The sequence below is a fragment of the Bombina bombina genome, chromosome 2 (genome assembly GCF_027579735.1).
Source record: "Bombina bombina isolate aBomBom1 chromosome 2, aBomBom1.pri, whole genome shotgun sequence".
In the NCBI taxonomy this organism is placed as follows: Eukaryota; Metazoa; Chordata; class Amphibia; order Anura; family Bombinatoridae; genus Bombina; species Bombina bombina.
The window spans coordinates 307,408,201-307,435,687 of NC_069500.1; the positions used below are offsets into that span (position 1 = coordinate 307,408,201).

General features: G+C 37.7%; 1 protein-coding gene across 1 annotated transcript in view; it reads right to left on the minus strand.

Moving 5' to 3' along the window:
• Positions 1–12,368, minus strand: part of TEX43 (testis expressed 43) — a 30,551-nt gene extending 18,183 nt beyond the window's left edge. Inside the window, exons 1-2 of the mRNA XM_053700487.1 lie at positions 12,105–12,368; positions 11,713–11,821 (exon numbers count right to left, since the gene is read on the minus strand). Coding sequence (XP_053556462.1) covers positions 11,713–11,821; positions 12,105–12,187 — 192 coding nt within the window. The 5' untranslated portion in view covers positions 12,188–12,368. The remainder of the gene's footprint in view (positions 1–11,712; positions 11,822–12,104) is intronic.
• Between the last annotated feature and the right edge of the window lie 15,119 nt (positions 12,369–27,487).

The following is a 27,487-nucleotide window of genomic DNA, read 5'->3' on the forward strand; positions in this document are numbered from 1 at the left end:
AGAGAGGTGTACTGTTTTCCCTCCTTGTAAATCTCACATTTGATGATGGACCACAGGTTCTCAATGGGGTTCAGATCAGGTGAACAAGGAGGCCATGTCATTAGATTTTCTTCTTTTATACCCTTTCTTGCCAGCCACGCTGTGAAGTACTTGGACGCGTGTGATGGAGCATTGTCCTGCATGAAAATCATGTTTTCTTGAAGGATGCAGACTTCTTCCTGTACCACTGCTTGAAGAAGGTGTCTTCCAGAAACTGGCAGTAGGACTGGGAGTTGAGCTTGACTCCATCCTCAACCCGAAAAGGCCCCACAAGCTCATCTTTGATAATACCAGCCCAAACCAGTACTCCACCTCCACCTTGCTGGCGTCTGAGTCGGACTGGAGCTCTCTGCCCTTTGCCAATCCAGCCACAGGCCCATCCATCTGGCCCATCAAGACTCACTCTCATTTCATCAGTCCATAAAACCTTAGAAAAATCAGTCTTGAGATATTTCTTGGCCCAGTCTTGACATTTCAGCTTGTGTGTCTTGTTCAGTGGTGGTCGTCTTTCAGCCTTTCTTACCTTGGCCATGTCTCTGAGTATTGCACACCTTGTGCTTTTGGGCACTCCAGTGATGTTGCAGCTCTGAAATATGGCCAAACTGGTGGCAAGTGGCATCTTGGCAGCTGCACGCTTGACTTTTCTCAGTTCATGGGCAGTTATTTTGCGCCTTGGTTTTTCCACACGCTTCTTGCGACCCTGTTGACTATTTTGAATGAAACGCTTGATTGTTCGATGATCACGCTTCAGAAGCTTTGCAATTTTAAGAGTGCTGCATCCCTCTGCAAGATATCTCACTATTTTTGACTTTTCTGAGCCTGTCAAGTCCTTCTTTTGACCCATTTTGCCAAAGGAAAGGAAGTTGCCTAATAATTATGCACACCTGATATAGGGTGTTGATGTCATTAGACCACACCCCTTCTCATTACAGAGATGCACATCACCTAATATGCTTAATTGGTAGTAGGCTTTCGAGCCTATACAGCTTGGAGTAAGACAACATGCATAAAGAGGATGATGTGGTCAAAATACTCATTTGCCTAATAATTCTGCACACAGTGTATATATATTGAACTTGTCCATTTCTTTAAAAAACACTTTTTTAAGCATTTAAACTTATATATATATATATTAAATACACTCATCGAAGTATTAAGATGCAGGAAGCAGGGTTCTAAGGCCACACACATTATTATACATGACATGATGAGACTCATCATGTCATGTATAATAATGTGTGTGGCCTTAGAACCCTGCTTCCTGCATCTTAATACTATCAAGCTAGCACACACATCTCCTGGGTGTAGGTTGAGAACATCATTGTTTATTACAAAAGTGCTGATCTGCTGACTATTAACTGTCAGTGCAGTTAAGACTTAAAGGGACATTAAACCCACATTTTTTTATTTCATGATTCAGATAGAGAATACAATTTTAAACTACTTTCTAATTTACTTCTATTATCTAATTTGCTTCATTCTCTTGATATTCTTTCCTGAAAAGCATATCTAGATAGGCTCAGTAGCTTCTGATTGGTGGCTGCACATAGATGCCTCATGTGATTGGCTCACCAATGTGCATTGCTATTTCTTTAACAAAGTATATACAAAGATTGCAGCAAATTAGATAATAGAAGTAAATTGGAATGTTGTTTAAAATTGTATTCTCTATCTGAATCGTGAAAGAATTTTTTTTGGTTTAATGGGCCTTTAAGATGTTATATTGCATTAAAATGTTATCTGTGTGTTTGTGATTGCTGTAACTCTTAAACCATAATCTCTCTCTCTCTCTCTGTGCTCACTCCAGTGGAGTTATTTATAAGTCAGCACTAATTGGCTAAAATGCAAGCATGTCAAAATAACTGAAATAAAGGGGCAGTCTGCAGAGGCTTAGATACAATGTAATCACAGAGGTAAAAAGTATATTAATATAACCGTTTTGGTTATGCAAAACGGGGGAATGGGTAATAAAGGGATTCTCTATCTTTAAAAAAAATAAAAAATTCAAGTAGACTTTCCATTTAAAGGGCTTTTATAGTGCTAAAATGACATTCTCTAATTTGTTATTTTATCACCACAGAATCTGCAAAGCTATGTGCTTAACCTCCGCAAAGGGGTTAAACACATAGTTAAAGTACCATTTGGGACCTGCAGAGCAACACACATAGGCCTACATTGTCACTAGTGATAAAATAAAATGTTTTTAAGGAATTGGAGCATGTAATTTTATCACTTATGATGGTCCTTAAGACATTTTCCACACAAAAATATGTTTAACTAAAATATTGAACTTCTGCTCGTTCATATACATAATATATGGGGGGGGGCTCTTCATGGATTCTTGCACCGGGGCCCTGAGGTTTCTAGTTACGCCTCTAGTTATAAAACAATTTTCCAGGTCAGCTATGACTGCACATTAATGTCAACACTCTCTGCACTCTCTCAGTTCAATGACTTCCTTTTTCTATCCAGTAGTTGTCTTCTCCAGAACCCTAGATGATGTTGCTAACTGCTATGCACTTATTTATGTTAATTTATTACTGTATGTAGCATTATTTACTATATATACACACCCTTATGTCACTCAAGCAGATGTAGTTCAGTATAATATTATACTATAAAAATGTAATTCTTTCATATTTATTTTTAACTAATATAAATATTCTTTATTAATATATAGTTTAATTAAGAACAGATAGAAAAAATTAATTACTTTGTAAACTGCAAATTAGCAAAATAAGTCTCGGTTTGCAAAGAACTTTGATTAAATCTTTATGAATACCTTTCAATCTGACATAGCTGTATAGACTTACAGTATACATTAATACATTGAATTATTCATGCAATTTTGATAGATAAAATGTTGATAACATTTTCTATCTTAATATTGGATGACTTTTACAACATTATGGATGAACCACACAAATATAAAAATGTGTGTTTCATTTATAGAAGATGAGCTATTTCTAAATATGAAATTCATATGCTATTGAACAGCACATGTACGGTATGTAGCTGTATAAAACAAATGTGATCATGCAATTTTTTAAGGATTTTATTGACTTACAAAGGCCACATAAAACCAATCTTTGTATCTTTAACCTGTGTAAAATTATTAAATATTTTTTTAAATGTGGTTTCCTTCTCAACACCATTATATTACTTTAAAATTGGCACCTTGTGGATAAAACATTCAACGTTTTGTTTTTTATATTAGGTAATCTTACACTTTATTTCAACAAAGATTATCTCACATTTCAAATTCATCATTTTAGAGGATTTTTTATTTTTTTTTACTAAAAAGAGACATAGGTCATGATTGTTCTTTTATAAATCGCTCTGAGTCCCTCGTATTAATATCTTACTATGGGCTAGATCAGGGGTAGCCAACCTTTCGGACCTCAGGGACCACTAAACTCACAATTTGAATCCCGTAGACAACCAACATGATTTTTTTTTTTTAAAAGGTACAAACCTGTATAATGTGTGTGTGTGTATGTATATATATATATATATATATATATATATATATATATATATATATATATATATATATATACTGTATATACACATACACATAATGTACATAACTAGTATAACCATAGCTAAGTTTACATTATGTATATATTTACGCATTTTTAAGAACAATTTTTTGGAATTAACTAACTGAATGCCAGAACTGAGAGAATACTTCCAAATAACAGATGAAGGGTGAGTGCCAACTTTTGAGCTGGAAACAGAGAGGCAGAAAGTGAGAAAAAAAGAATTATGTTTAAAAGGACCAAAAGACTTCCAAGTTGCCTCCCCAGTTAGGAAATATTCAAAACGACTTATGATCATAGACACACATTGGAGTCATAAATTAAGTTTATATCAGAAAGCTCTCAATATGGATGTGAGCTAACCACTACTGATGTTACTGGCAATTACTATAATACAGGTGGAATACGGCTGATCTGCTGGATAGCAATTATTCGAATTCAGGTGGAATGGCTTTGTGAGCGGGAAAATTATTAGAATAAAATATAATTAATATTTAATACATTTAAAAAAAGAAGATGAAGGGGAGGAAGACAAAGAGTGATGTAAATCCATCTGAAGGAATTAGAAAAACTACTACAAAGAGACAGGTAAAGGGAAGAAAATAACTGAAATGTGGGAATTTTTTTTTTTAAGATTTTCTTTTTTTTATATACTTTAATTCCACTATTTCAAGCCATGACTATACCAACCTCTGCTGACTTTAGAATGGAACCATCTTCCTCTGAGCAGCGCTCAGTACTAAGTACTACGCAACGTGCATAGGGAGATTGTAATTTAACTCCTCCTCGGTTGGTTTTCACTGATGTCCAGCCAGGCACTGTAGGGAGTTGCGGCACGACAGGGGTGACACCATCAGAGGAGATTAATTTCTGCTTGATGGTGTCAAGGACCACCAACATCTTCTCGTGGACCACTAGTGGTTCATGGACAACTAGTGGTTCATGGACCACTGGTTGGCGACTGCTGGGCTACATTACGAGTGGCATGCTGACTGTTGCAGATTTTTCCCCCTTATATTTTGAAATAACAGCTTCATTTTTTATTTTACTTTCACATGATGTTAATTAATATGCCCGCGTAAATTGTTTAGAAACCTATGTGTCCTTTTTTCAACAATATTATCCCATTTAAGAATACTTGAGGATACGTTTTAGAAATTAATACAGTATATGCTTTTTCACATTAGTCAACTTGCATGTGCAAATAATGTTATGACTAATAATCCTGAAGCAAATGTTCTCCTTCAGAACAAGCTAATAAGGGTTATCCAGTTGTAGAAAACCTTGAAAGCAAGTCCTCATTCCTGCTGATATGGCCAAATACCTTGCATTTATGTTTAAAGTCCTGTTTTTAATGAAATTATTTAAAAATGTACCTAGCATGACTAATGCACTCCTTTTTGTCAAGTAGATTATAAAATATATTGACTAATAATATAAATGCATTTCTTTTATATTTAAGCACTGTGATGTATGCGGAATATATATGTGATTGCCATGATATAGAGGTGATAAATACATTTTAATTGACATCATATGAACAGACACGGACTCTCCCTGAGAAAAATGCACAATACACTTTTAGAATGTTTAAATATCTCCATATTTAAGATAATACTTCAAAATTTGTGGTTATTATTTCATATTTGTCACTCATTTTATTTTTCTAATATTCCTAAATATTGCAAATGTATACTCTGCTTGAGCAGACATAATATTACATATATTTTATAAATAATATTAATATGCCACATAATATTTTGTGTCATTATTTTTTTATTGAATCAAAATGATCACAGATGTTCACATTGAAAATGAAATACAGGTGGCCCTCGTTTTACAACGGTTCAATTTACACCGTTTCAGAATAACAACCTTTTTTTCCAGTCATGTGACTGCTATTGAAAAGCAATGAGAAGCAGTGCATTTATTAAAATAGCCAGTAGGTGAAGCTGTCCGCTTGTGTTGCAGCAAAGCCAAGCAAGCTGAAATTAATCAGTTTAACCAGACCTGAGCTATCGAGCAGATTTCAAAGGAACAAGGGCCTCGATCCGATATACAGCGTCACCTGCAGAAGCCGGTGACGCCAAAATTTGCGCTGGTTTGGTATCACATATATGGCGTAACATAGAAGTTATGCTTGTATATTTCTGCCTTCGCCCATAGTTTTTTGGGCCATAGGCAGGTATACCAAACCCGCGCAGTTTGGTATCCAATATACAACGTAAGGACTTACGTGGCAAAAATGGAGAAATCTTACTCCATTTTTACATCGCCACAAAATGCAGCCGTAGTAAGCCTTACGCTGTCTATTGGAGCCCCGTAACTCCCTAAACTACCTGCCAAATAAAACCTAAAACACCTAACGCATGCGCAATGTCTATCTACCTGTCAACCGCAATCTGCTAAATAAAACCTAACACCTAACGCATGCGCAATGTCTATCTGACTGTCAACCGCGATCCCCCGCCGCAATCCCTAATAAAGTATTTAACCCCTAAACCGCAGCTCCCGGACCCCGCCGCCACCTACATTAAAAGTATAACCCCCTAATGTGATCCCCCTACACCGTCGCCAGCTACATTACCTACCCCCTAATGTGATCCCCCTACACCGTCGCCAGCTACATTACATACCCCCTAATGTGAGCTCCTACCCCGCCGCCAGCTATATTAAACTACCCCCTAATGTGAGCTCCTTACACCGCCGCCAGCTACATTAAACTACCCCCTAATGTGAGCCCCTTACACCGCCGCCAGCTACATTAAACTACCCCCAAATGTGAGCCCCTTACACCGCCGCCAGCTACATTAAACTACCCCCTAATGTGAGCTCCTACCCCGCCGCCAGCTATATTAAATGTATTAACCCCTAATCTAATCCCCCTACACCGCCGCCAGCTATATTAAATACATTAACCCCTAATCTAATCCCCCTAAAGTAATCACCTCTATTACCAGCCCTTAAAAGGGCCTTTTGCGTGACATTGCCCCAAAGTAACAGCTCTATTGCCAGCCCTTAAAAGGGCTTTTTGCAGGGCATGTCCCAAAGAAATCAGCTCTTTTACCAGCCCTTAAAAGGGCTTTTGGCGGGGCATTGTCACAAAGTAATCAGCTCCTTTGCATCTAATCTAAATCCCCCTACACCGCCGCCACCTATAATAAATAGATTGCCCCCTAATCTAATCCCCCTACACCGCCGCCACCTATATTAAATAGATTAACCCCTAATCTAATCGCCCTACACCGCCGCCAGCTATATTAACTATATTAACCCTAATTATATTAGGGTTAATCTAGTTAATATAGTTATTATATTATATATATTAACTATATTAACCCTAATTATATTAGGGTTAATATAGTTAATATCGTTATTATATTATATATATATATATTAAGTATAATAACCCTATCTAACTCTAACATCCCTAACTAAATTCTTATTAAAATAAATCTAATTAATATTAATATTATTAATTAAAATATTCCTATTTAAATCTAAATACGTACCTATAAAATAAACCCTAAGATAGCTACAATGTAATTAATAATTACATTGTAGCTATTTTAGGGTTTATGTTTATTTTACAGGTAACTTGGCATTTATTTTAACTAGGTACAATAGCTACCTAGTTAAAATAATTACCAATTTACCTGTAAAATAAATCCTAACCTAAGTTACAAATACACCTACACTATCAATAAATTAAATAAACTACAAATATCTAAACTAAACTACAATTAAATACACTAAACTAAATTACAAAAAAACAAAACACTTAATTACAAACAAAAAAAAAGATTACAAGAATTTTAAGCTAATTACACCTATTCTAAGCCCCCTAATAAAATAACAAAGCCCCACAAAATAAAAAAATTTCCCTACCCTAATCTAAATTACAAAAGTTAACAGCTCTATTACCAGCCCTTAAAAGGGCCTTTTGTGGGGCATGCCCCAAAGAAATCAGCTCTTTTGCCTGTAAAAAAAAACCAACACTCCCCCCCATTACAACCCACCACCCACATACCCCTATTCTAACCCACCCAATCCCCCCTTAAGAAAACCTAAGTCTAACCCCCAAGTGCTCCTTACCTGTCCTGAAGACCGGCGGAGAAGGTCCTGTTCCAGGCGGCGACCTCTTCTTCCAGGCGGCGACCTCTTCTTCTTCCAGGATCCAGCCGGCACGGAGCGGAGGAGTTGAAGACTGATGACCGCGGAGCTGAAGACCGTCCATCTGGAAATGAAGACCGGCGATGCTGGAATTGAAGATCGGCGACGCTGGAACCGAAAGACCTCTGGAACTGAAGACCGGAGCCGGAACGTGGAGGATCCTCTTCATGCGATCGCCGCCGTACACTGAATAGGAATTCAAGGTACGCGATTAAAAATGGCGTCCCTTGAATTCCTATTGGCTGATTTGAGCCTTCAAATTCAAATCAGCCAATCGAAAGCGAGCTACTTTAATTCTATTGGCTGATTTGAATAGCCAATGGAATAAAAGCTACTGTAATTCTATTGGCTGATTAGAATAGCCAATAGAATTACAGTTGCTCTTATTCTATTGGCTATTCAAATCAAATGCAGATTTCTGGACATCGCTAGTTTGTGAGACTTACGGCACTTTAGCCTCTGGCGGCGCCGTATATGGGATAGCTCGAGTTGCGAGCTGAAACTACGGGAGGCGCAGGTTTCCACGCTTGCGCCGAAACCTGCGCCGTATATCGGATCGCGCCCAAGATCTTCCTGTCTGTAAATCAGTCCAGATTGGAATGCATAGAAATAACTGTTTGCAGAAAAATGCAAGTGAAGTCTGTGTTGTGTGATTATTTTATTAGGTTTATAATGCTGTTTAGCAAATGTTTTTGTTCATTTAACTTAGTTTAATTATATATTCTGTGTTGTGTGATTATTTTATTAGGTTTATAATGCTGTTTAGCATTTAAAGTCTTCATTTCAAAGCTTTAAAAATAATGTATTAGGTGTTACTTATGACAATATTGAGAGGGGCCTGGAACCTATCTCCCTCACTTCCCATTGACTTACATTATAAACTGGGTTTCAATTTACAACGGTTTCGATTTACAACCATTCCTTCTGGAACCTAACCCCGGCGTAAACTGAGGGCTACCTGTATATGAATGATGCTAATTATAAAATAATAAGAGTCATCATCATAAAAATGTATTAGTTTTTTTTACATTATTATTGTATTTTAATTTATATCTGGTAACAATGACCTTTCGATGTGCAATCTCAGGGGATTATATGTAGTGATAATCTATGCACCTTTTGTTATTTTAAAAATAGATTTGATTTGTCCCTTTAAAATGAACAATTGACATCATAATGTCATTTCAAGGGACATAAAACCCACATATTTTCTTTCATGATTCAGATAAAGCATACACTTTTACCAAATTTACAATATAATTCTACTCTTAAATTGTATTTGTTTTCTTATAATCCTTTGTTGAAAAGCATGAAAGTAAGTTCAGGACTGTGCACGTGTCTGTAACACTATATGGCAGCAGTTTTGCAATAATGTAAATCATTTTTTAAAATCACTAGATGTGCTTCAAATATATGCACGCTAAATTATCTAGATATCTCTTCAATAAAGAATAACAAGAGAATGAATACAATTTGATAATAACAATTAATTGTAAACTTTCAAATGAAAAAAATAAATAAAAAAACACAAGCATGAACAAAATATTTGGGGTTTCCTATCCCTTTCAGCAGACCCCAAAACATGGTTCTCTTGTTAGGTGATATATGGAACTTTGAAACTGTGTATGCAAAATCAACTTAAAGGGATACTAAACCCAATTTTTTTCTTTTATGATTTAGATAGAGCATGCAGTTTCAAACAACATTATAATTTACTCCTATTATCAAATTTTCTTGGTTCTCTCGGTATCTTTATTTGAAAAAGCAGGAATAAAAGCTTAGGAGCCAGCCCATTTTTGTTCAGCACCCTGGATAGCGCTTGCTAATTGGTGGCTACATTTAGCAACCAATCAGCAAGCAGTACCCAGGTGCTAATCCTAAAATGGGCCGGCTCCTAAGCTTTCATTCCTGCTTTTCAAATAAAGATACCAAGAGAACAAATAAAAAATGATAATAGGAGTAAATTAGAAAGTTGCTTAAAATTGCATGCTCTATTCGAATCATGAAAGAAAATAATTTGGGTTTAGTATCCCTTTAAAGATAAATGCATAGATTAGTACATAGCTTTAAAAAAAGAAACATTTCTCATAACTATAAGAAAAATTAACACAGTGATATATTCCTTGATTTTGAAATATTAATCAAATACTACTACTGATATGTTCCCCATTCACAAACCGCTCAAGGGCCCACAAATATCAGGCACACACCTGACTAATTTCAATATGTAATATATATTGATGCCCTAGGCATAGGTCTAGTTTGAAATACGTATATATATAGATATTGATATTGACGGCAGATAAGAGCCATAGGCCCAGCAAGTCTGCCTGATATTACCTAACAATATAAACTTATCTAGTTCGTAAGATAGCCTTATGCTTGTCCCAGGCATTTTTAAAGTCCCCAACAATGTTTGTCATTACTACCTCTTGAGGAAGTTTATTCCATTAATCAATCACTCTTTCTGTAAAGAAGTGCTTCCTCAAATTACTCCTGAATCTACTACCCTTCAGCTTGAGATCATGACCCCTGGTTCTTGAATTTTCCATTTTATGTAAAATACCCACAGCCTCAGTTTTACTAAGCCCTTTAAAGTAACTAAAACCAATTTTTGCTTGCATATATTTTTATATGTACATACATATTGATATTTCAATAAGAACATAAGTGCAAATATTCCTATACATGGGACAACAATATATATTACATAAGCCAATTCATTTCTAGATTGAGACACTTGCATTGATTGCAAGATTTAGAATTTCAATGGGAACCAGGCCTCAAAAAGCTCCTTTTCCTCTTTTACACCTAGTTGAGCTGGGTGTAATTTTTTTCACAATATCGACAGCCTCCAACAGTGTATTACCGGTTTGCGCTTTCATTGGAAACCTGGTATAAGTTATCGCTTAACAGCTTCTAATACTTGCTATGGGTCCGGCTGCTGAAATTGAGGTATAATGCGCCATTGGAAGCAGTCGATAAAACAAATTACTTCCGACAGCGACCTTGCGCAAACCAAATTATGGTTCGCGAGCCCTCTGACCGCATCAGAAAGAATGAGGCTTCTATAGGAGCCTATGGAAGCGCACTCTCATGAGCGCAATGCTTCATAGCAATACCAACGTGAGGTTGAGTTTGCATTGCTGTGAACTTGTAATACTAGCGCACATTAGCGTGTGCTGGCATTACACATTGGAGCGCAAATATCGCCTTTATGAAAGCAATATTTATCGCTCCACTTGTAATCTGGTCCTTAATAAATAACTTACTATGGATGTTTTATTATAGCTGGATTCATTTTAATAAGGCAGAAACTGTTATCATTACCATTATACTATATTTTATGTATAACATGATGTATATTCACAATGTTTATTTTAAGATGATTCTAGTGTTTAGTTTTACATTAATTAGTTGCTAAGCATTACACGGTGTGAACATATTAAGGTCTAGCGTATCCCTTGCTAAAGTTTACACTATGTAGGTTAAGTGACTCACAGTAAATTTAAAGGGACATTAAACACCATGTTTTTCTTTCATGATTCAAACAGAGCATGCAATTTTAAACAATTTTCTAATTTCCTTCTATTATCCCATTTTCTTTATTCTCTTGGTATCTTTTTCAGAAAAGTAGGGATGTAAACTTAGGAGCATGCACGTGTCTGGAACACTATATGGCAGTAGTTTTGCAAGAAAATATTATCCATTTGCAAGAGCACTATATGGCAGCTATTTCCTGTCATGTAGTGCCCCAGACACCTACCTAGGTATCTCTTCAACAAAGAATAAAATAGGAATGAAGCAAATGTTATATTAGAAGTAAACTGGAAATTGTAAGCTCTGCCTGAATCACAAAAGCACATTTTTGAGTTTCCTATCCCTGTAAGAAGGTAAATGTGTTCAGAATATACTCTCTTAATTTATGTTCTAGAGCTAACATTTCCTTTGTGCTTACCTTTGTAATAAGCTTCCTGTTAACCATGTCTTGTTTCCAGGGCATCACATACCGCTTGGGGATGAGAGGATGTCTCTTGGAGAACTCAGGAACGTGTGAATTTGCTAATCTGTATAACAGATATCACCAGTTATGTCAGCTGCTTCATAGGAAACCTCAACTCTACCATCACACTGAGCAACATCTGATTGGTAAATAGCCAGGCAGTCATTAAAGGCTTGGATATTCCTAGAGCTAAGCACCACATTTAATTGGATGAGCTAAAAATCTAAAGAGAATACCACTCAATCATATACAGAATATCCTATAAAATAAAGATTACAATGATACATTATTCTCTTTCACACAGGACAGCAATATAAGTATCAGGGAGGCAAGGTGATGCTAGTTACCCTTTAATATCAGTGATGGTTGCCACAGATCTGGTGGCTGCCGGTCCTTCATTAGCTCCTATCATTTCCATTTGGTCCTTCATGTCTGATTTGACCTCTCTCTAAGCCTCCCTAGCCTATATCATTATACTTTTCACTTCCTTTTTTTAGTTTTTAATTTCTTTTTCTCTAAGTTTAATTTGATCTCCAGTCAGTTCTTGATCCTCTCATTTCTTCTTGTCAAGTTTTCTCTCTTTATGTTCATGTCTGGCTATGTTTACTAGCTCTCCCTGTGACTCTGCTTACAATTTCTGTAGCTCCTCCCCCACATAGTTACTGTTGTTATGGCAAACAAACATCATACAGTGCATTCTCTAACACTCACAGTGTGGGACAGCAGCTGTGAAACAGGGCTGCCTATGTGTTCCCTGTCATTGGTCATTTGGTGACATTGTTAGCTATTCCCCTTGATTCTTCTTCATTAAACAAATTATGTGTTACTCAAATTTTCTGAATTCTTTCTGTTTACAAATATGTGTTTTAACAAACCTCTATGATTAAATCAACCATTCTTTCCTGTGGTCTAGTTCTTTTAAAGAAATCTGATATCTGCTCTTATCTTGAATCGTGTGATTACTTTTTAAATGAGAGAAATAAATGTTAAAAAGACAATATAGTGTACTAATAAAATGTAACTTAGTAAATTAGATAACATTATTTTATCATTTTGCCCCATCTTACAGTTCTCATGCAAAAAAAAAAAATATGTAAGAAAAAATACCTAACCATAAAAATATTAGATACATTTTAAAACACCCTAATTTTTTATTTCACAGAGGGATTAACCGTGTCTAAACCCTTTTAGCATAATAAAAAATAAAAACACCAAAAATCATCATCCTATTTAGAAATGTACATAATTTAATCTATTTTTATACTCACACTGTTCTCTTAGGCCCCGGTGATCGAAAGTGCTACAAGGTGGCAAAATATTCGAAGGGATCCAACGCTATGTCGAGCAAGCCTGACGAAATATTCCAAGCTGACGAAATATTCCAAGCTTCCGACATAGCTGTGAACAGGCGGCATCGCAGAGAGGCGTTTTAGTGACATAGCTCCTATAGTTATAATAGGGAGGTTATTATTATGATCAGGTATTTGTATTTGTAGAGCCCCAACAGATTCTGCAGCGCTTCAAACATAGGGGGTATACAAGATAACATTTATAGGGATCAAATGGGTAGCGGCCCTGCTGAGAGTTGCACTGTTGTAGTCATCTCTTATGAAGGTGATCTACAAACAGCTGGGCTCATAGGCTTACATGCTAAGGGGTTCAAGGGGATAGCAATAGAGTTAGGAAGATTAGTGTAGGTTGTAAGCATCCCTGAATAGTAGAAGCAGTGCAGTTGAGGGCTTTGTATGTCAGATTGAGAATTTTGTGTTTAATCCCGGAGGCAAGAGGAAGCCAGTGAAGGGATTGAAGGGAGAGGTGCAGCAGATGAAGAATTATGTGTAAGGAAGATGAGCCTGGCAGAGGCCCAGAGAGGATGGAGTTGCAGTAATCAAGGCAGGAAAAGATGAGAGAATGGATTCAAATCTTAGTTGTGTCTTGTGTAAGGAAATGTCTAATTTTAGAGATGTTTTTAAGGTGGAAGCGGCAGGCTTTAGCCAAGGACTGAATATGAGGAGTGAAAGAAAGATCTGAGTCAAGACATCGGGCATGTGGGGTATGGGTAATGATGGAGTCATCGACAGTTATAGAGAAATGGGGGGTGGAGATTTTGGAAGAAGGGGGAAAATAAGGAGCTCAGTTTTGGAGAGATTAAGCTTGAGGTAATGAGAGGACATCCAAGATAAGATATGAGAAAGACAGTTAGTGACACGGGTTAGCAAGAAAGGAGATAGATCTGGCGCAGAGAGGTAGATATGGGTGTTGTTGGCATACAAATGATATCGAAACCCGTGGGACTTGATTAAGGAACCTAACGATGACGTGAAGATTGAGAAGAGAAGGGGACCAAGGACAGAGCCTTTATGGTACCCCAACAGAAAGTGGTAATGGGACAGAGGATGCCCCAGAGAAAGCTAAACTAAAGGTACGGTTAGACAGATAGGAAGAGAACCATGAGAGAGCTGTGTTGCAAATGCCATAGGATTGGAGGGTTTGGAGCGACAGTATCAAAGGCTGCAGACAGATCAAGGAGGATAAGCAGAGAGAAGTGGCCTTTGGATTTTGCTGTCAGTAGGTTGTTGATAACCTTAACAATTGCTGTTTCTACGGAGTGATGGGGGCGAAATCCAGATTGCAGTGGGTGAAGGAGGGAGTTTAACGTAAGGAAATGGATAGACGTGCATATACTAGCTTTTCAAGAAGCTTTGAGGCAAGAGGGAGTAGGGAAATAAGGCAGTAGTTGGATGGGAAAGTTGGATCGAGAGAAGGTTTTTTGAGGATAGTTGTGACCAGTGCATGTTTAAGAGATGAGGGGAAATATAGCAGTGCTGAGGGAGAGGTTGAAGATATGAGTATAGGGGTAAGGGTAGAAGAAAGAGAGGGGAGCAGCTGTGAAGGGATGGGATCGAGGGGATAGGTAGTGAGGTGAGAGGACAGTATAAGGGCGGAAACTTCCTCCTCTGTAACAGGGTTACTATTTAGTACAATGTATTATAGTGAGGTATTTTTCAGACCATAGGCAGTACGTGGGAGTTAGTTGGGGTGTTCAAGGTGAGTGTAGGTTAGACATGTAAGTGTAGGCGGTATTAGGGACTTAGCTGGGCATTGCAGGGGTGTGTAGGTTAGGCATGACGTAGATGTAGGCGTGATTGCGGTGCAGAGGGAATGTAGGTTAGCTCTGATGTAGGTGTAGGTGGTTGGTGGGAGGTAGCGAGTCAGTGCAGGTGGAGTGTAGGTTAGATGTGACGTAGTTATAAGCGTTCTGGGGGAATTAGCGGGGTGTGCTAGTCGGAGCAGGCTGCACTTTGAATCTGGGTAACTTCTCTATTGGTTTGTGCCGCTACATGTAAAAAAAGGAGATTTCTGTTAACTTTCTTTGGATGGACATACTTAAAAAACACAAGTAACACGAAAGCAACTCACTCTAGGTGTAGTAAGTTTAAACTCAAATAAAGTGAGCAAAATTAAAATTACTTACTAGAAGCATATCATATACAGTACTGTGCAAAAGTGTTAGGCCACCATTAGATTTGTTGTTTTATCAAAGTTTAATGACAAACCATATATTATTTGTGGGTTTCTTTATTTAGATACAAACTGAAAATACAGGAAATATGTACACAAAATATAAAAAAAACACAATTTTCAGAACAAAATGGCTTCTTCAGGAGAAACGTCAGTATTTAGTGTGACCTCCCTTGGCACTAAGCACATCTTGAACTCTTTTGGGGGAGACTGTCATGAAGTTTTCTGAAGTAATCTTCTGATATATTATACCAGGATTCTTTCAGCACTTCCCAGAGTTCTTCTTTAGATTTAGGTTGTCTTTTATTTATTTCTCTGTCCAGGTGATCCCATACTGCCTCTATTATATTCAGCTCTGGACTCTGTGTAGGCCAGTCCATGACTGTCAGTGTTTTATCAGCTGATTTTCTCCCCAAATATGATTTCATTGCACTAGCAGTGTGCTTAGGATCATTATTATGCTGAAAAATAAACCAATCCCAATCAGGTGCTTTCCAGAAGGAATGGCATGATAAATTAAAACCTGTCTGTACTTTTCTGCATTCATGATCTCCTCAATTCGGACAATATCCCCAACACCACTGGCAGAAAAGCAGTACCAAACCAGGGCAGACCCTCCACCATGTTTCACTGAAGGCCGCAAGCACTCATTCTTCCATCTCTCTCCAACTCTTCTTCTCACATTTGATTAGATTAGATTTGATGATCGCTGCGATATTGTGTAAGTATGATTTAGTGCGGCTACTGGTCAACTATGAATAGGTCCTGCAACCCCTGTTTATGAATATATTGATAACTTTAGGAGGATTATCAACAATTGATGATTATGACAGTAACCACACCCCCAACAGATGATTGGTTGGTTGTTATGTAAACAGATTCAATGATGACTACGATATTGTGTAATTATGGTGCCGCTAGTAGTTGGTTGATTATTCTATACAGACTCGATGATATTTTATAAGTGTAATTTTTGGGTGCTGCTAGTGGTATTACCAGTAATGGAGATATTATTGGTATACATATAAGTAATTATTGCGTTTTTGAATAAAAGAGGTTTGACTTAGAATACAAGTGATAATCGTATTTTATAGAGGGAGCTGGTTTTGTAACTAACATGTACGATTATGATCACACCTTATAAGTACTTCTAATGATTATGTCACATTACAGTTTTGACAAGGGGCAGTTAGACTACGATCACACATATATAGATAGTTTAAGGAAATGTACGATATTGTTGTAGGTTTGTCTAATAAGCCTGTCAGACTAAAGAAGGAATAGATCCTTATAGACCTCCCACGGTTGCTAAGCAGGATATGGCAACAATCAATCACACAGGACTCAGCTACGCCTTTAAGCACTACACGCTTTCAATCACTTACACTGAAATCAGCTGTGTCAGTTTGTGGGTGGATAGCTCAAGCCCGGTTATGATTGGATATGTTGTATTATATAGTGTAGCAGTTTGTTTATTGTTTTATACAGCATGATGTAACCGTGCTGTGACACGGAGAAATGCATTGCTTTTTAAACTTATTTTAAATAAAACCTTTTTATCAAATTATTCGCTGCTACACTGTATCATTCCTGGAGGACTGATTACTACCATATTTACCACAGTGTATCCATTGGCTATATGATTGGCCATCTTTTATGATCAACTGATTATCTCCCAAGTGATACCCTCTACGCCTGGATTCCCCCTGGTGGGACAAGGTGTTTCGTGTCTAAAAAAGGACTACAATCTCCTTCATTGGGATTTTCCTGTATACTGCCTGAGTGTCTGCCGGACGACTTTTGGTTCTGGTTTACCCATATTGCACGAATGTGCATTACATCACGTGAGTAGCAATTTGGCTATATATATCTTTTGGATCCTTCTCGCATGATCTGCACTATGTGGCACCCTCTATGCTTTGTTTTCTTCTCACATATTGTCGACGATTGGACCCAAAGATTTCAAACTTGGATTCGTCAATCTATAATACTCCTTTCCATTGATCTACATTCCAATATTTGTGAGCTTTAGCATAACTTAGCCTTTGCACTCTGTTCCCCTTCTGAAAAAGTGGTTTCTTGGCTGCTACCCTTCCACAAAGACCATTCCTGATCAAGCTTCTTCGGACTGTAGAAGGGTCAACCGACGAAGCTGCCAGATGCTGAGCCAAGTCCTTGCTGGACTTCTTCGGGTCTCTCAAAGAAGACACTTTGAGAAACTTCTCTTCAGATTTTGAAAAAATTCTTGGCCTTTCAGTACTTTTTTGTCCTTGACCTCTTCTTCTTCAAATTTCTTTATAACAGCTTGAATATCACATCTTAAATATCCAGTTTGTTTTCTGATTTCAATTTGAGAGTGGCCTTGCTGATGCAAAAGTATGATTTTATGTCTGTCAAATTCTGTGATCTTTGGCATTTTGAATGGAATGATGTGATTAAAAGATGGTTTTATTAGCAAGCTTCCAATGAAACTCATACCACATGTGTATGTAATGCTCAAGGATGTCTTGCACAAACCTGGTGTAATAGACCTTTTTCACAGCAGTCATTTTGATATGAAATAGAAGAACAAATACAGGTGTTAGCAATAACATTAATTAGGGTTCCATTCCATTTAGGTTTACGAGAGGCAGGTTCTTGCTATTGCTCAAGTGTAAGGGAAGGTCACACTAAATACTACCACTTTAGCCTATATGAGCTATTTTTATGATTTTTTTCTATTTTTTAATACTGCATACAAATATCCTGTATTTTCTGGTTGTATTCTAATAAAGAGACTGAGTTTTTTTTTATATATGGTCATTATACCATTGCTAAAACAAGAAATCTAATGGGGACTTTTGCACAGTATTGTATAACACAGTGTAGTCTAATACTCCATTTCCATTCTTTCGCTGCCCTATGATCTTCCTGTATGTTGGTGTACTGCAGATGTACACAAGTCTGTTAGAATGCCGGTGACAGTGTAGCGTCTACGAAAGTTGGGTTGGGTATACTTGGCCTCCATGTGTTTCTCTTCTTCTCGTATTGTCCAGACTTTTTCAATAGGTAATGTCAAAGTATTGCTCCTTTAGCCTTAAATAAGGCTCAATGTACAATGCTGGGAATAGGGTTTTGTCCATGATTGGCTATTAGTGCTTGCCCGTCAGAAAGAGGGCTAGGCGGTGATTGGCTGATGATACATGTCTATAAATATTAATGTAGATCCTTTTCCCAGTTAAATTATTATTTCGTTAAGAAACATAGTATCACAATATTGTTAAGACGCAATATAAGAGAATACATTAAAATACTAAAATGCTGGCAACTACATACAATTAAATAAAAACATATTAAGAAAAAATAAGGACAAACAATGTGTATGGTTATTAGGCATAACATAATAGATGTTAAAGTGCCAATTATTTATATCTTATTGATATTGAGCAAATAAGTTCAGCACTGTATAATATCACTAATTATTATTGCATCCTAAATCTGATTTAATATCTAATCTTCAATGCAATATATTAACCCTACGTTTGTGTGATGTAGTTTCAAATCATTCCATTTTTTATTGATTGTTGATCAAGAGTTGCTACAATTTATTTAGAAATAAGAAGAAAAAAACATAATTTATGTAAGAACTTCTCTTTCATAGTGGCAAAAGTCCATGATCTAGTAAAGTATGGGATATACATTCCTACCAGGAGGGGGCAAAGTTTTCCAAACCTCAAAATGCCTATAAAAACACCACCCACCTCACTCATACCTCATTTTAAAGTATAGCCAAGTAGCGAGGTGTAAAAAAAAAAGGGGTAAAAGGCATACAAAAAGAGGAACTGGAAAAATATTGTGCTTTATACAAAAAAAATCATAACCACAAAAAAATAGGGTGGTTCTCATGGACTCTTGCCACTATGAAATAAATGAATTTATCAGTTAAGTTCATACATAAATTATGTTTTCTTTCATGTAAGTGGCAAGAGTCCATGAGCTAGTGACTTATGGGATATAATATCCAAGATGTGGAAGTCCACGAGTCACTAGAGAGGGAGGGAAAAAATAAAAACAGTTATATCCGCTGAGAAATTAAATCCAAAAAAATATTTGTTTTCTTAAAAGTTAAAAAAAACTCAAATCAAAGGCATTAGAATCAAACTGAGACAGATGCCTGAATAACTTTTCTACCAAAGGCTGCTTCTGAAGAAGCAAACACATCAAAATGGTAAAATTTTGTAAATGTATGCAAAGAAGACCAAGTTGCTGCTTTCCAAATTTGATAAACTGAAGCTTCATTCTTAAAAGCCCAAGAAGTGGCAACTGATCAAGTAGCATGAGCTGTAATTCGCTGAGGAGAAGACTGCCCCACCACCAAATAAGTTTTGTGAATCAAAAGTTTCAACCAAGATGCCAGAGCAATGGCAGAGGCTTTCTGACCTTTCTTTGAACCAGAAAAAATACAAATAGAATAGAAGTCATTTTGAAATCTTTAGTAGCCTCAACATAATATTTTAAAGCTCTTACCACATCCAAAGAATGTAAAGACCTTTCAAGAGTATTCTTAGGATTAGGACACAAGGAAGGAACAACAATTTCCATATTAATGTTGTTAGAATTCACAACTTTAGGCAAACATTTAAACGAAGTCCGCAAAACAGCTTTATCCTGATGGAAAATCAGATAAGGAGACTCACAAGAGAGAGCAGACAATTCAGAAACTCTTCTAGCAGAAGAGATAGCCAAAAGAAATAACACTTTCCAAGAAAGTAATTTAATATCTAGAGAATGCATAAGCTCAAAAGGAGAAGCCTGTAAAATCTTCAATACCAAATTGAGACTCCAAGGAGGAGAAATAGATTTAATAACAGGTTTGATACGAGTCAAAGCCTGAACAAAACAGTGAATATCAGGAAGCTTAACAATCTTTCTATGAAATAAGACAGAAAGAGCAGAGATTTGTCTTTTCAAAGTATTTGTACATAACCCTTTTGTCACGGATACCAGACAGCTAAGGCTACCCCCCACCCCCCTACAACCTCACCCCTGTTGTTTCTCAGTGGTTTTGGGCTCCTCAGAGCAACCACAATCCCTAGAAGCTTTGGTTTGCTTGTCTTGTGAAAAGCTGGTGTATGACCAGGAAAACCCTCCTAGGCTGGCTGGGCCCCTGGAACTCCCGGTTGGCCGCCTCACCACGGACACCCGTCTAACCCCTCTCAGGCTGTCTGGGCTCCTGGAGCTCCCGGTCGGCCACAGGACAGCAGGACACCCACTAACTTTACCCCTGGTCGCTCCAGCAACCATGTGCCCCAGAGATCCGCACTTTTGGGGATTAGTACTTAAACGGGCTGTATCTCCGGTCCCCAATAACGAATCGTGCCGCCGCTCTCCCAGGATCACCCCAAAACCGTCACCACTGTGTCCTGGGATTCTGTGGGACTATGGTTGCTATGGAGGCGCCGGTCAGTCTGGAGGGGCGGGAATGGAGGGAAAACTGTGGCATTGTCTCCCTGTTTTATAAAGATGTGTGTGTGTATAAAAGATGTGTGTTTGTCCCAATAAAGTCAGTTCTTGTTTCACCTGAATGCTAGACTGTCTAGTTATTTGGGTGAGCTCCAGCTAAAATCACTTTCCTGGGCTACATAGCAGCCTGTTCCAGGCAAAGGAAGGACCCTCTGGCAGAGCTACCCAGTCGGGGTAGCTGGAGTCTGCCACAGGGTGGGACACAGAGTACTGGTGCTGTCGGGCATCAGGGGTGGTTACAGGCTGTGGTCACATGCCAGCTACATAGCTGCAGTTGGCAGGGAGGAAGCAGGACCCATTTGGTGGAGCTACCCAGTCGGGGTAGCCGGGGTATCCGTCACATCTTTATCCAAACCATCCTGAAAAAACTGTAAAATCCTAGGAATTCTGAAAGAATGTCAAGAATAATCATCAGTGGAACACCGTGAAATATAGGTTTTCCAAACCTGATGATAAATCTTCCTTGAAACAGACTTATGAGCCTGTATCATAGTGCTAATCACTGAGTCAGAGAAACCTCTATGACTAAGCACTAAGCGTTCAATTTTCATGCCTTCATATTTAGAGATTTGAGATCCTGGAGATGGAAAATGCCCCTTGAGACAGAAGGTCTGGTCTTAAAGGCAGTGGCCAAGGCTGGCAACTGGACATCCGGACAAGATCCGCATACCTGTGAGGCCATTCTGGCCTGAGGATCCTTGGACCTGACGAAAGAAACACAAACTGGCACTACACTGTGAATATAGGTGAGACAGGAATTAAAAATTCCGGTGCTGCCCCTCAAAAAATATATTGAAACAACAGGACAGGAAGGTAAGGGGTTACTATAGCACTCACTCTCACTCTAATAATGATTAAGGTAAAATCATTCATACTTTATTTATCAAAAGTTAAAATCAGGATGGACATCCCTGATAGGTAAGTTACACTACCCACAACCACCTATATAATAATATTTAAAAGCAAAAGGGGCTCTCCTAACACTCTTCTGTTTCCTGGCCGATAACAGGAATCGTCGGCATCAGGTGACTGGAGTGATAGGATAAGCCTAGAAAGAACGTGCTGTACAAACGCGTTTCGGCTATTAGAAAGCCTTTCTCAATGTTTCACATTCAATGTCTAAATGAATAAGCCGAGGCTCCGATGTTCGGAGCTTAATATATCCCCATAACACCGGTTAGCAGCCAATCCGAGGCATATTCCAGGTTCCGCCTTCAGATCCTCCAATCGGTTACGGGCTTAGTTCACGCCCATAAGAAAACATCCATCCGATTGGAGCTATGCCGCACACCTCGTCACTGGTGTTCAGTTTATTATGCACACTCCACGTCCATAAGAAAGTCTCCTTCTGATTGGAGTAATGCCTTACATCATATCATTGGTGCGATGTCGGACTTAGTGAACTGTGCATAAAATACTGCTAAAGCCTCAGGTTAAAATAACCATAAATAGCATTTACTTATTATTTTCCAAACTGTCATCTTTCCAAAATAATTAGAGATTATGTAATGCTTATATGAAGAATTGAAAGCAGGTTACTGCTGACGAATTTACTTCATCAAGTGAGTTAGTTCTGTAGTTTGCAGGCAAACATTGTTCTGCACTCAGATTTGTCATGCCATTATAAAAATATATGTGTTAGTATATGATCAATACCAGTATTAAATCACTTAATGATGAGACATATCCTCTTGTATCCAACTATACACATAATACCATTATTATATTAAACTACGGCCACATCGATTATCTTTCAAAAAACAAAGGGACAAAATTTGTTTGTTATCCCTGAGATTGAGGACATTCAGTTATATGTGGGTTGATAGTTACTAATTAGGATCTCTTGTCGTTTATGATTACTTAACTCCATCTTATGCACATTACTAAATCAACTTAAGTGTCTGACAGTAATGGAAATTTACTGGTCACAGTTATATACAGATATGTGACATACACTAATTGGTACAAAGCTAGAAAGTATATAAAGAAATACCCACAAACACCCCCGACAGGACCTAGTAGAAGCTTTTGATTGCCTCCAAACTATGACCATAAAAAGGGGGTACGTGGGTCTAATGTGTTCCATATACATATAGCTCTTAAAGGTATATCCACCTGTTATTATAAAAAACTATTCTAGCAGATGTTTGTGTATTATCCTCGGATTCTAGGAAAATTATGGAACATAATAGAATCCTCAGGTATAATAGTTATTTAAAGTTTAACATTTCATACTGCTACATAGAATAGCAATTATACATTAATGATTATAATTATGACCTGTAAATGCTATCGGTTATTTTAGATATACACCCAGTAATTGTTGAATTCATTCATACCATTCGGTATGACCGTGTTCAGATTAAAGACCCATTTAGTTTCCTTCTTAAGGAGTTTTTGTTCAGTTTCCCCCCCTCTTATACCTGGTTTAAGTTTTTCAAGACCCCAACATCGCATTACATTGGTATTCCCATTATGAGATTGCAGAAAGTGTTTAGCCACACTAGTAATTTGTTTTTTCTTTTCCACATCTCTATGGGCTGTCCTTATATTACTTAGATGTTCGGTCATGCGTGTGCCAAGGCTGCGTGTCGTCATACCAACGTATAATAAATTACAACTGCAAGATAAACAGTAAATCACGTTTACTGAACAAAAACTCCTTAAGAAGGAAACTAAATGGGTCTTTAATCTGAACACGGTCATACAGAATGGTATGAATGAATTCAACAATTACTGGGTGTATATCTAAAATAACCGATAGCATTTACAGGTCATAATTATAATCATTAATGTATAATTGCTATTCTATGTAGCAGTATGAAATGTTAAACTTTAAATAACTATTATACCTGAGGATTCTATTATGTTCCATAATTTTCCTAGAATCCGAGGATAATACACAAACATCTGCTAGAATAGTTTTTTATAATAACAGGTGGATATACCTTTAAGAGCTATATGTATATGGAACACATTAGACCCACGTACCCCCTTTTTATGGTCATAGTTTGGAGGCAATCAAAAGCTTCTACTAGGTCCTGTCGGGGGTGTTTGTGGGTATTTCTTTATATACTTTCTAGCTTTGTACCAATTAGTGTATGTCACATATCTATATATAACTGTGACCAGTAAATTTCCATTACTGTCAGACACTTAAGTTGATTTAGTAATGTGCATAAGATGGAGTTAAGTAATCATAAACGACAAGAGATCCTAATTAGTAACTATCAACCCACATATAACTGAATGTCCTCAATCTCAGGGAGAACAAACAAATTTTGTCCCTTTGTTTTTTGAAAGATAATCGATGTGGCCGTAGTTTAATATAATAATGGTATTATGTGTATAGTTGGATACAAGAGGATATGTCTCATCATTAAGTGATTTAATACTGGTATTGATCATATACTAACACATATATTTTTATAATGGCATGACAAATCTGAGTGCAGAACAATGTTTGCCTGCAAACTACAGAACTAACTCACTTGATGAAGTAAATTCGTCAGCAGTAACCTGCTTTCAATTCTTCATATAAGCATTACATAATCTCTAATTATTTTGGAAAGATGACAGTTTGGAAAATAATAAGTAAATGCTATTTATGGTTATTTTAACCTGAGGCTTTAGCAGTATTTTATGCACAGTTCACTAAGTCCGACATCGCACCAATGATATGATGTAAGGCATTACTCCAATCAGAAGGAGACTTTCTTATGGACGTGGAGTGTGCATAATAAACTGAACACCAGTGACGAGGTGTGCGGCATAGCTCCAATCGGATGGATGTTTTCTTATGGGCGTGAACTAAGCCCGTAACCGATTGGAGGATCTGAAGGCGGAACCTGGAATATGCCTCGGATTGGCTGCTAACCGGTGTTATGGGGATATATTAAGCTCCGAACATCGGAGCCTCGGCTTATTCATTTAGACATTGAATGTGAAACATTGAGAAAGGCTTTCTAATAGCCGAAGCGCGTTTGTACAGCACGTTCTTTCTAGGCTTATCCTATCACTCCAGTCACCTGATGCCGACGATTCCTGTTATCGGCCAGGAAACAGAAGAGTGTTAGGAGAGCCCCTTTTGCTTTTAAATATTATTATATAGGTGGTTGTGGGTAGTGTAACTTACCTATCAGGGATGTCCATCCTGATTTTAACTTTTGATAAATAAAGTATGAATGATTTTACCTTAATCATTATTAGAGTGAGAGTGAGTGCTATAGTAACCCCTTACCTTCCTGTCCTGTTGTTTCAATAGATCCTTGGACCTGGAAAGGTATCTGGGAAGCTTCTTGTTTAGATGAGAGGCCATCAGATCTATTTCTGGAAGACCCCACACCTGTACAATCTGAAAAAACACATCTGGATGGAGAGACCACTCCCCGGATGTAAAGTCTGACGGCTGAGATAATCCACTTCCCAATTGTCTACACCTGCGATATGAATCACAGAAATTTGACAAGAGTTGGATTCTGCCCAAGAAAGTATCCAAGATACTTCTTTCATTGCTGAAGGACTGCAAGTCCCTCCTTGATGATTGACATATGCCACTGTTGTGATATTTTCTGTCTGAAAACGAATGTAAAGTTCTCTCTTCAATAGAGGCCAAGCCTGAAGAGCTCTGAAAATAGCACAGAGTTCTAAAATATTGATTGGTAACTTCGCCTCTTGAGGATTCCAAACCCCTTGTGCTGTCAGAGACCCGCAGATAGCTCAACAACCTGTAAGACTTGCATCTGTTGAGATCACAGTCCAGGAAGGATGAACAAAGGAGGCCCCTTGAACAATAAAGTATGGTTTAACCACCAAGTCAGAGAGAGTTGAGTGTTGGGATTTAAGTATATCAACTGTGATATCTGAGTATAATCCCTGCACCATTGGTGCAACATGCAAAGCTGTAGAGGACTCATATGAAAATGAGTAAAGGGGTTTGTGTCCGATGCTGCAGTCATGAGACCTAAAACGTCCATGCACATAGCCACTGAAGGAAATGATAGAGACTGAAGGTTTAGACAAGATAAAACCAACTTCATTCATCTCTTGTCTGTTAGCGAAAGAGTCATGGACACTGAATCTATCTGGAAACCTAAAAAGGTGACCCTTGTCTGAGGAATCAAGAAACTCTTTAGCAAATTGATCCTCCAACCATGTCTTTGAAGAAACCACACTAGTTGTTTCATGTGAGATTCTGCTAAATGAAAAGACTGAGCTAGTACCAAGATATCATCCAAATAAGGAAACACCGCAATACCCTGCTCTCTGATTACAGATAGAAGGGCACAAAGAACCTTTGAGAAGATTCTTGGAGCTGTCGCTAGGCCAAAACGGAAGAGCGACAAATTGGTAATGCTTGTCTAGAAAAGAGAATCTCAGAAAACGATAGTGGTCTGGATGAGACTGGGGTGGGCGGAGCCTAGGAGGGACTATATGGCCAGCTTTGCTGGGACTCTTTGCCATTTCCTGTTGGGGAAGAGAATATCCCACAAGTAAGGATGACGCCGTGGACCGGACACACCAATGTTGGAGAAAACGATAGTGGTCTGGATGAATCGGAATGTGAAGATAAGCGTCCTGTAAGTGGACATGAAATGAACTTGCTGAACAAAAGGCAGAATAGTCCTTATAGTCACCATCTTGAAAGTTGGGACTCTTACAAAACGATTTAAAATTTTCAGATCCAGGATTGGTCTGAACGAATCTTCTTTCTTTGGGACAATGAACAGATTTGAATAAAAACCCAAACTCTGTTCCTGCTGAGTAACTGTGACAATCATTCCTTAAAACATTTAGGTCTGAAAGCCACTTCCGAAAAGCCTGAGCCTTCACAGGGTTTGTTGGAATGTGAGAAAGAAACAATCTTCCCATGGAAGGTCTTATTCTGAAACCTAATTCAATACACTTGAGAAACAATATCCTGAATCCACTTATTTTGAACAGACTCTGTCCAAATGTCTTAAAATAATTTCAATCTGCCCCCCACCAGTTGAACTGGTTTGAGGGCCGCACCTTCATGCAGTCTTAGGCTTGGATTTATTCCATTTCGAATATGGTCTCCATTTAGAGCCAGAGGCCTTAGGGAAAGGAGAGGTTTTTTGTTCTCTATTCTGATGAAACGAAAACGATTGGGAGCTTTAAACTTACCCTTAGATTTCTTATCTTGGAGCAGAAAAACTCCCTTTCCCCCAGTGATAGTGGAGATAATAGAATCCAATTGAGAACCAAATAAATTATTACCCTGAAACGATATAGTAATCTAGAGTTAGACACCATGTCAGCATTCCAATATTTAAGCCATAAAGCTCTTCTAGTAAGAATAGCTAAAGACATAGATTTAATATAAATTTTAATGACATTAAATATAGCATCACAAATGAAATGATTAGCATGTTGAAGAACAATTCAACAAAGTTCAGGATCTGATAACTGCTGTGCTAAGCTGTCCAACCAAAAAGTAGAAGCAGCAGCAACATTAGCCATAGAAATAGCAGGTCTAAGAATATAGCCAGTATGTAAATATGCTCTTCTAAGATAAGATTCAATCTTTCTATCTAAAGGATCCTTAAAGGAAGTACTATCTTCCATAGGAATAGTAGTATGTTTGACAAGAGTGGAAATAGCCCCATCAACCTTAGGGACTTTTTCCCAAAACTCTAAATTGGCCACAGGTAAAGGATACAGCTTCTTAAACCTAGAAGAAAAG